The sequence below is a fragment of the Barbus barbus genome (assembly GCF_936440315.1).
Source record: "Barbus barbus genome assembly, chromosome: 28".
Taxonomy (NCBI): Eukaryota; Metazoa; Chordata; class Actinopteri; order Cypriniformes; family Cyprinidae; genus Barbus; species Barbus barbus.
Window position 1 is genome coordinate 28,304,774 of NC_136756.1, and position 11,177 is coordinate 28,315,950.

General features: G+C 38.6%; 1 protein-coding gene across 1 annotated transcript; it reads right to left on the reverse strand.

The window, feature by feature from the left end:
• Positions 1–1,850: 1,850 nt before the first annotated feature.
• LOC306848631 (LIM/homeobox protein Lhx2-like) lies at positions 1,851–10,132 on the reverse strand. The gene is made up of 5 exons (XM_079383288.1): positions 9,998–10,132; positions 8,509–8,711; positions 6,987–7,357; positions 4,068–4,273; positions 1,851–3,159 (listed from the first exon to the last, which is right to left on the reverse strand). The coding sequence occupies exons 1-5, from the start codon at positions 10,115–10,117 to the stop codon at positions 2,869–2,871; spliced, it is 1,191 nt and encodes a 396-aa protein (XP_079239414.1). The 5' UTR covers positions 10,118–10,132; the 3' UTR covers positions 1,851–2,868.
• Positions 10,133–11,177: the final 1,045 nt, after the last annotated feature.

Below are 11,177 nucleotides of genomic sequence, written 5' to 3' on the forward strand. Positions count from 1 at the left end.
TAGATAGATAGATAGATAGATAGATAGATAGATAGATAGATAGATAGATAGATAGATAGATAGATAGATAGATAGATATAAGCGGACACTTATCTGAAGCTTAACCTCAGATCTCTAATTTAGAAAGCATTATATTGTATGCGAGTCAAACGTTTAAATTAGCCTGATCAGGCACAGCTAACCATGGTCACAAGTTCCATTGAACTCTATTGGTAATGACTGAAGTTGAGACCATAGTTGCTTTTGGGAAACACACCCCAGATCGACAAAGCAAACAGCTCTTGGAAAAGATCTGCAAAAACCACAGACACTTTGCATGGCCTTTGTTAAATAGCACGTGTCACAAACATCCAAACCGATGCGATGATCCTCGGATTCTGCACAGTCAGAAATGAGGTAATAATATTCCATATTAAACTTTATTGGACCAACTATTTCCAAAAAGCTGTAGTGTGTTTTAAATAGCAGGCTCTCTCTCCATTAAAGCCTTCATCGTGAGGCTTTTAGTGGGAATGCGCTGTACATCTGGGCACCACATTGGCTTCCACGGTGGCTGGCTGGCTTTGGCACCCATCGTAAGCCCATTACAACCCCAGTCTGCCAGGCCTCCAGGAGCCCGAGCGGCGGGCTGCACGCCAGACCAAAACAGCGGCGAGAGAAACCCGAGACGCCCAGAGTCACTGACCTAATGTTCATCCAGACCAAGGGCCAAGGCCTAGTTCACACTGGGAAGCATCGTGTGTCGAGATGGACGTGTTGATGTGCGTGAAAATGGGAGTTTCTGCTTCCGTTCAGCGGATGTCTGTGAGGGCCAAACATGCAGGTACGATGACTGGGCGACCATATATTTCACATGGGCCGTAATAAACTCGCCTTCCAAATGCTCCACCATTCAACCGTTTAAAAATAATTATCATAATAAATTCCAGTGCAGGTTTAGTCCTCTACTAGTCACTAGAGGTTTTCTGCTCAGAAATAACACACACAAATGCTGTACAAGAACACTAACAAAACATAACCAACAACCCAAGAACAGAACATATTAAAGCATTAGCATTTCTGTGCATTTCTTGTCATTTAATACATAGAAATTCATTAGTTGTGTTATTTTAATTTTTCTCAGTTTTAATATGTAGCTCTATAATAATTAATGAAAGCTATTTTCCTATTATCTCAGTTTTTTCCTGTGATTAATCCAAATCCGGTTCTGATTACAGGACCCAGAGGAACTTGGTTTCAGCGTGGTTTCTCTCTGATCATAAAGCTGCCAAATCCATAGCTTAGAAAGAAATGTGGTTTTGGTTGTGTTAGTTATTTCTTTATTTTATTGAAGATTAATTTGCCTAAATGTGAGAGGGGGTTTTATTTTATTTTATTTTGAAACAATTGCAGTTGCAAAATACAGTCTGAAAGATAGTGGTGTTTCACATATGAATATGCTTTTGCAAAACATGCGTTATAAAATGTATTATAATCGATTAAAATGCATATGATTGATTCATTGTATGTGTGTCCGTGTGTGTGTGTGTATATATATATATATATATATATATATATATGTATTTATTTTTTTATTAAAATGCAACCATGTAATGAGTGTGACAAGATGTCTATAAACAAATCGCACCTAACTGCATTTGGTTTTGGTATTCTCAGTTTTAAATGACCATGACAATTACCATCATCTTAATGTATTAATGTCCAGTTAGAATGTGTTTTTTTCTTTAAGCTCTAGATTTGTTTTAACACTGTTTGCATTGCTGTTATGTAAAATGCTTTGGTCTAAAACTGCTGAAATAATGAGGCCCACAAAAAAAAATAATGATTCGTTTTTTTTTATTATTTTTTTTACAGAACTGAAGATTTACATCAAAGGGGATACTGCAGGGAGTGGACTTGAAATTTCTCAGTAATCTGTCAAAACTGTACAGCATTTCAACAAGCAGCCTCTGGTTACCATGGAAACATTTACCCTGTCTCCAACACTGTCACATCTTAATGGTTGAGAAAAAAATATCATCTAACCGAATGAGGAACAAAAAAAAAGTGTTTCATTCCATAAATCAGTGTTTGTTTGTGATGGCGCTCCTCTGATCAAGGTTTTTCTTTGTACAAACTCTCCACAGCCGTTTTTCTCTCCCAGTGCATGAAGCTGTTCTCAGGTTTCATATGTACTGCTATCATATCCAGTGATTTCTGAGTGAGGTAATATGTTGGAATGAGAGTAGGCTATATGATCAGCTCTTCCTCGTGTGTTTGTGTGTGTGTGTGTGTGTGTTTGTGCACATGTGATTTACTCAACCATTGTCATCATCTGACAAATGAAAGTACACATTTTCTGATGTAGTTCGTTTAGCGTTGCTAAAGGGGCTTCAGTGACTACACTGCAGGATAAGGCACGTGACAGTCAGGCTAGGTTACGCTGCAATTATTCACATTATAATCCAGTTTCCTCACACTGACTCCTGTGCGTGAACATAAATAAGAGGTTGACGAACAAATGCATTTCCCAGCTCAGTCTCTCTCTGTAAACATAGTTGGGGGAAAACATGAAAAAAAAACTGAAAATAAAATGCTAATCAGTCTCTTATCAACAGAGCCTTCAGTGAAACTTGAGTCTGCCCCAAAATGCAATACTCTAAACAAAGAGTTTTTCTTTCACGTCTCGTTTTTTAGTCTTTTGAATTGGATCAGCCACGTTTTTTAAAGTTCCTGGCCCGTACAAAAATGCCCAGGTAGATCGGTTTACGTTTCAGACAGATGTAGTTTGTGAACGACTAGCATGATCAGCGATGCTCACGCTTTATTTCTGATTTAGGTGGCTCCACAAATGGAGGAAGCAGATGAAGGTGCTGAGCAATCTGAGCATCAGAAGAGGCTGGTTAAGGTGCTCTGCGATGGACTCCGGCATTCATGGACGTCCAGGCTGCCCGGGACGGAGGTCAGTACGGAGGTGACGGTGGGCATTGTGGGATTGGTCAGGTCTGTGAGGGTCGTAGGAGTGCTGGATGGGCTCATGGAGGCGTTGGAAATCTCCGAGGCCGGTCCGGACGGCGTTCCTCCAGGCAGGGTCGACCCGTCCGAGGCCTTGTCCACACCTGTGTTCTCCTGACGCAGGAGGTTTCGTCTGAACTTGGCCCGAGCGTTCTGAAACCAGACCTGCGAACCGAGACGCCAGACGTTAGAAATAAACCACAGACGAGAAAACCATGCGATGCTCAGGGGAAGAACGTTCATCAAAGTCGATGACGGCCGATGATAATTAGCGCTTTGAGATTTTATTTTTACTTGAATATTTCAGATTTTTACTTTCCATTTGTCCCCTGGTTGTTTTGCCACAGCAACTGGGTTTTCTGTTTTTTTTCTGGTTTCAATGATACCTGACAAACAGCTGTTTCTTTTATTTCCAGACATGCTCTAAAACCTTGTTTTATTTGTGCATGTAATTAATACAGATTTCTCTCTTTCAGGAACAAATTAATAGCATTCCATTGAGGAGACCAGGCTTGTGAATTACATTTGATTAATTCCTCAAGTAATTTTTTAATAGGTCTAATTTGTTGCTGATGTTAAGGAATGTGCTGTTTTTGACAATGTTTTACTTAATACGTATATTGGGCTATATTATATTAAGTCCAACTTTATTTACATAAATACAGTACACTCACCTAAAGCGATATATACAATAGCAAATCTAAACTGGTTGAATATTATTGTCGCAAAATGTAGCTATGATATCACTCAGTTTCGTTAAATATACAAATATGTCCTGCTTTATCTGCATGCATGCATTATATACCCTATATTGCAAATATTAACTGCTTGATTGCTTGTATTGTCGCAGTCTAATCTGCTAAATGCAACTATAATGCATGAAGATATTATAAACATCAACATCATGATTTTCTGTAAAGCTGCTCTGAACCAATATGTATTGTGAAAGGTGCTATACAAATTTGATTAATATAAAACCTAAAGGCTTTCATGGTCAGTATGCTAAAATCTCAAAGCAAAAACGACTTGCATAGAGTGAAAACGATTAGTCTAAGTGAAGGGAGTTTTCTGACCTGTAGGACGCGCTTGGTGAGGCCTGTTTTCTGGGCCAGCTGTTTCAGATCCTTGGCGTCAGGATTGTGGTTGATGGCAAAATACGACTTCATGGTCCTCAGCTGATGGTGTTTAAATGACGTTCTCATGCGCTTGGTCTTCTGGCTGGTGCTGTACTGCGAGTCTCTGTCCATGAGATCGCCGTCATTCTCGTTGCAGCTCAATGCTGAATCCAAAAACGCAAAATAGATTAGCTGCGTTGCTGTTATTGATCCCAAAATGAGTGCATACATTTCAAAAGCTTAAAAGTACACATGCAAATGACGTTTTCCATAATGCTAAACGCATATAGTGTAGCACTGCAGTTCTAGTTTGAATAAATGCAGAAAGCTGAAACTCAAGAATAAATGCATGAGATGCAATGACAGAACGATCAGACGCTGTGATGAGAATGAGGACGTGTCTCTAAGATTCTTTTGTTTCTTTGATTGCACTCCAACATTGTGTTTAGTCTTGGATTTGACTACATAAAGGAGCCACAGTACCATCATGTTGCTGTGTTTGCAACTTACTGCATGCATAATAATCTGCATTATGCTGCAGTCTTACATCATGCTCTTTTTTAAAAAAAAACAACAATTTGATTCTAAATGCAAAAGACGTGTTTTGAAAGCATGCAAGTCTGCATCATGAATTTTATTTGATTTTTCATGTTAAAAAAGTGGTTTTACAGCAACCCCACCCCCCACCATATCTTCGTTTCTGTTTTTATGGTGTATTGTGTAGGATTTGATTGTGAAAAGCCCACACTATCTGTCTTGGACACAAGTGTTTAGGAGATAGGCCTGTCTGAATGTGTCAGAAATGTGTTTGCGCCAGTTCCAAATTCTTGGCAGAAGTTTATGTGTTGCTAGACGCATGACAGTTCAGAATTATGTTTTCTCTGACAACTACAAATATTAGTCATTGAAAATGGTCTGATCAACACTTCAGATAATTAACCTTGAATGCTTTACAACGCTGCACATGGTGAACAAATGTTTCCTCCTGATATAAATATGGCCATTGAGAAATACTGTTACCTTTACTACAGCGATGCATGTCAAGAGCAGTTATCTTCACTGAACACAGAATTATTTATGTGCACATGGTTACTGTAGTATTGCAATGATGAACTGTGTCTTTACTGTTCTTGTTTTTCAGGTTTTGATCTCGCTGTTGTTTAAAGTGTGAGCTGATGGGGGCAGCAATGATCTGACTGTGTCTGACTCTCAGAGAGCAGAGAAACACCAAAGTTCACTCACTCTAGTTAACTCCTTCTTTAGTCAAACGCTTGATCTGATTTCAAAAAGTTTCTTTTTTCCATTTTAAGTCCATGTGAATTTAACAATTCTTCAGAAGCAGGTTGGTCCTCCAAACAAGACCGCAATTTTTGTGATAAATTTGCCAACTTCAATTAACAATCCCAAAACAACAAGATTTACAAAGCAACCAAACAATCTGAGTTTAAAGTGATAAAAAAGCATCGCATTTACACATTTTACAGTGGAAATATAGCTTGGAGATATAATAAAAACTCGTGATAAACTTTATTTTATAGTTATAGTCTTAATGCGACTCAAACTATTTCAGTATGTGCATCCTGTGATCACAGGATTTAAAAAAAATTTATTTATTTATTAATTTCGCTTTCTCTCAGTTTATCTGAAAGTAAATTCTAGAACCAAAGAAAATGCTGAATATCCGTGAAGAGATGGTTCGTAGATTATATATTCTTATTTGATTAAAAAAGTTTTTTTTTTCTTATAGGCTAATATGCTTTGTTTGGACTCGTGCATAACATCTTTTTTAGAACAAAAAGCATAGTAAATTAATTCGTCTGAATTTGCCTGCAAAAACTGAAGATTTTCCCTTTTTCTTTCTTTTTTCCTTTCTTTCTTCTTTCACTTGTGTTTAATCTTCCGGAGGTCTCGACTAGCATCTAAGCCATTTTCCACTTGTCAGTCTCTGTAGTCGTCATCATTCCTCTGTTTGGTCCTCAAGCAGGGGCCCGAATGCCCCGCTGAGGGGCCCGAATGCCCGAGCGAACAAGTCACGTTGTTCCAAATTGTTCAGCACAAGCTCAAGTGCTTTAGTAGAAATCTGTGATGTGTGTCGATTGTCTTAAAAAAGAAAAAGAAAAAGTGGCGCATTTTTGTCTTTTACCTAGTCTATAGTAAAGAAGTGAACGTATGTAGCCTATTTCTCTCGGTTTTTGGAAGAAATATTTTTAACAATTTTGTAAATACGCAATGTTTAATACAGTATTATGATATAGTAAAGAATTGCGCTCTTTTACAAAACTATCATCACATATCTATGCTTTATGAACTTTAGATGTCTCAAACGAATTGAAATGTAAAAGTATTTTGAATGCATAAAAGGAAATTAAATATTGAAATATATTTCAAACAAATATATTATTCATACAAAACTGTTAATTTGTTTAGTCGGGGCTGCATTCAAATGGCTTTTTTAAATGTTCCCCGCATTTTTAAAGCTTTATTTCCCCTTTTTCGTATCAGAAAACTTATTGCATTTGTACTTTCAATTAATTAAAAATACAATCATGTTTATAAAAGTCGAACTTTATTGTTCAAAATAGTGGCAGCTATTGTTTAAGCCAAATTTCACTTAAGGTTAATGTAAATAGTTTTTATCTTGCTCTGAAACGATTTCGTTGGGTATTCAGTGCCGCCCAAAAAGTTTCATAAACCTGGAAATTCTCCGAAATCGCAGGAAACTATTAGGATAACATAACTACGCGCTGTTAAAAGCTTGTTCAGATAGGAAATATGCGTGCAACTCTTCACAAATTAAAATTAAGGACAAAGAATGTTTATAAACGAATAAAACGAGCAGTAAACCAGCAACAACAACAAGTTGAGCGATGGTCTCACCTGCATTATAAGCCGCCAAGTCCGCTCCGGGCCCAGGGCTCTTCCTCTTTCGGGGCCGGCCCTTCTGCACCGTGTTCACGCCGTTATAATAAGCCAGTCCTAGAGGGCCCGTGCTGCCCAGTCCTTTATTAGACGCTACATCCGTGTGATTGAAATGCGAGGGGAAGTCTCCCTGGATGAGCGTTTCAAAGTGTAGCCTGCAGTACACCAGACTGTCTTTCATGCCGAAGTGGTCCCCAGTCGTCAGCATTTTGTTGCAAGTCGTGCAGGTGAAACAGTTCAAGTGGTACACCAAATCCCTGGCCCTCATGACCATTTCCGAGGCCGAGATCCCGAGGTGGCACCGGGCACATCTCTGCACCGAAAACCTTCTGCGGGAGAATAGAGCAGCTGTGACCTTTCAGCACACTTCAACCAGAAGGTGGGCCCACCACTCATGAGCCTGACATTAAAATGTGCTGCTTCTCATAATAACCTTTGGATAAATTAGAATTTGCAGTTATACATTATAGCTGTATTTTTGGCCCTATGTGGAATTGCTGAAGTAATATAATGCCTTAAACAGCAGGATGCATGAACAAATAGTTAACTCGTGCAGTGGAATCTATTCTCGCCAATAATTAGCCTACGTCTCGGATAATTACTAAATAGCTTACAATTGAGATTGACGTGAGCTGCAGCCTCATTTGAACGTAGAAACGGGTAAAGCCTTCACTTATATGATTATCTTAATAGGCCTCTCGCCTCCCTCTGATTATTAAATTGTACAGTGACATACAGAATCAGTGCACAGTCAGCTAAATATCGTCCAAATATCACAAACTAAACCTTTAGGTTTTGCTGCTTTCTTTTTTTCTCAGTACAGAAATGTTGTATTTCATGCAAAGTAAGATTAAGTAGGAAAATCGTTCTGTATTATTTACTTTTATAATGACGCCCAAAATCGTCTCACACTGCAATATATACAGAGACGATTTAGGCATGTTGCTACATGATTTGTTTCTTTAACTGTTACGAGAATAGAGTAAAACCGTTGAGCAGGTTTAGTAGTTTCTGGATTATTGTAGGCTAATTGTTAACGTATTTATTAAATTGCATCATTATGTCTTCACAATACCTAGACAGAAAAAAAACATTTCTAGAGAATTAGTTAATTTAAACAAAAACGTTCAATTTTAGATAAAAAAAAGTATGCCTTGAATAATTTTAGTAGTTTCTGTATTAATTAAAGTAGGCTATTATTAGTCTGATTATTAAAATGTACAACTACGTTTTCTCAGACATCAACAGAAAAAAAAAAAAATCTTATATTTTGGCTTTTTTCTTTTATACACGCAATGAAAATGAGTTACGTCGTTTCTGAATTATTAAAGCGTATAATGACGAAACCACACCGAACAGACAAAAAGCAGGCTTCGACGACAGGTTTACATTTGTATCATTTATCCACACACGAAAACGTCACTCCAGGCGAAGGAAATGCGTAAAATCGAGCAACTTTTAATTAAACGAGTTTGCTCACCTGTAATAGTCTTCTTTGCAGTAGATGCTTCCGTCTTTGCTGAAGCAGGTGAGTTCAGACTCCAGATTGAGTTTACACTCGCAGCACTTCAGACAGCGCATGTGCCACTGCTTGTCCACGGCGAGCAGGTAATAGCGGTCAGAGATCTTCCCTCCGCAGCCCGCGCACAGAGCCACCCGGTCCCCGCTGATCGAAGGCATGTTCTGCACAAACACAGGCGAACAGCGCGCTCACTAAAGGCAGGAACTCAAAGCCCAGTTTCAGTAAAACACTCCATTATCTGAAGTGTAATACAAATATTTATAATGTCAGATTAGAAACCCATAAAATACACAACGCGTATTTAAAGTGCCTGGGTTCAGTAATTAGTGAAAACTCTATTTTACGCATTTGGTGATGATAAATGTCCAAAGAATCAGGTAGTGTTCACTTCAGTAGAGAATGGGAGGGGCGTGAGATTGAGAAGATAAATACAGAAGTGTATTCAGTGAGTGAGTGTTTTTTTAATATTTCCCGTGACAACGGAATGCCACGAATAATAAGAAAATAACCGCAAGAAAATATTATATTTTGCATGCTTCCATTCACCTCGTTTTTTCTTTAACAAAGGCACAGTTTTGGAAAATGTGTTACATATATAAGCAAATTAATCAAAGGCTGAGCTTGTTTTATTGTGTTTACGTTCGGCGTTTTGTGTGGCCTTACATACACTACACAGCAAACACACTCGTTAAATATGTAGGCTACACACACACACACACACACACAATTTTGTAAGAATAAAATATTCTTTAGCATTTATTTATTTGTAATTTTGGATTTGTCATAGTTTAAGTTTTGAGATGCAGTGTTAAAAATCTCAAGACAGTTTTAAGCGTGCATTATTACAATGGAATCAACCTAAGGTTCTGCATTGTCTTTTTTTCTGTAATTAATCACAGATATTATGGCCCAAAACAATGCCAATTTATTTTAGTTGGATCACAATATCTGCTAACGTTTTAAAATCATAATTATATCACTGGTATATTATGAAAAAGAAAACAAAATATTTTCGAGTCACTTAAAGTTCAGCAGCACTGCGTAAGCGTTTGTAAAATAATTAGAATTTATTTTAAGTACACCAGTATATGTGCAAAACCGAATATGGATTTTCTTGCTCGCTAATTGCTTATTATTTCACCACTTTATGGAATAACCCCACTTTTACAGTCGAAATTAAATTAGACAGGCCATTTCAAATTGATACCGTATCTCGTAGCTTTCTGTAACTATTTGCATTCCACCCATGACAAAAGGTTTACAAGCAATGCATTGAAGACGAGGCCTGTAATTTTGGCTTCGCAGAAGTTTGAAGTTTGTTTAAATGGCCAAGATCGGAATCACATCTTTGGGCCTCTATTGTACTGTTGGAATAACGGTTCAGTTAATATAGGCTGTTAGGATTTCCAAGCAAGCGCCTGGAGCGAGAGGCATGGCTTTCTCCTACCGTCTCTGTTTCCCCCATATCTATGGCCGAGCTGATAGTCGCCGAATCGCTCTTTCCTCTCCGCTCCATTTCTTCCATAACACCATGCATCTCGCCTCCAGGCAGACCGTGGAAAAGCATCGTTGCCGCAGATGAGACCGAATAGCACGTGTTTCCGTCAGATCTGCAACCCAAGATTTCCGTGAGACGCACTTCTAGCCCTGTGCAGTTCATATGACCTCTCTCGCTCTCATTAAATAATTCCCGTTTGGAGGACCTGATGGGTCTAAACGGTGTTCGTTTATCAGAAATGTCAACTCCGTATTCTGATAGATTCTTTTAAATGCATCGGAGTATGAGAAACATGCACCAGTACAGATCGGTTTAGCCTATGAGAGCATTCCGGAGCTTTGAGGACATACCAGCTACTGAAGCCCCTCTACATGTGTGACATGGACCCTCCTATTTCTTCGTGAGTAACTTTCAGTTACCACATTTTGGACATGCATTTGTCAGTGTAAGATTTCAGTTTTCTTTCTTGTCTTTTCAGAAATCAGTTTTGGAGCATGACTGTTGCCGGTCATTACACACACACACACACACAAATCCGTTATTGCATCGCCGAAGAATAAAAAAATATATAATCCCGAAATGCCTGGGAGGAACGACTACAATGACGATTCAGATTCTGCAAGTGGTTATATCTTCATCCACGTCTCTTCACCTCCTCCACGACAGTTTGTCATCACAAGCACACCAAAAATGTCCAATTTCAGTAGGCTTCAGCTTGGGTAAAAATCAACTCAAAGGTTTGTTCTAACAAATGAGGTGGTTGTCCTGTCATATACAGCATTTGTTGTTCGTCCCGCATGCAGTAAGATCAGCATGCAAGCAACTGAGAAGGAGGAGGAGTTGAGGACACTTTTGGTTTGTATAATCCAGTGAAGACAGTGAGGTTCCCTGCGCTCTTCCCTCTCCAAACGTGAGCAAACCCAACGCGCCTTTTCTACCGGGACTTTGACGTCACGCCGTTCCATTCGTGATTATTGGCTGTTCGAACTCTTGATAAACGCACTGTATCGAATTGTTGCAGGGATTTTAATGGCAGCTGGACCGAAATTTGATGGTAACTCAAGACGTTTTTTCGACCGATGATTTATATTAATTTCTCTTTTATAGACGAGTTTAATGCGTTGGAAAG

What these genes read in the sequence shown, in the direction of transcription:
- LOC306848631 (XM_079383288.1), bottom strand. Translation starts at nt 10,117, where the DNA reads ATGCTTTTCCACGGTCTGCCTGGAGGCGAGATGCATGGTGTTATGGAA. An exon ending in ATATGGGGGAAACAGAGACG is followed by an intron (nt 8,712 to 9,997) that starts GTAGGAGAAAGC and finishes GTGTTTGTGCAG; the next exon opens with AACATGCCTTCGATCAGCGG. An exon ending in CTTGGCGGCTTATAATGCAG is followed by an intron (nt 4,274 to 6,986) that starts GTGAGACCATCG and finishes TTTTGGATTCAG; the next exon opens with CATTGAGCTGCAACGAGAAT.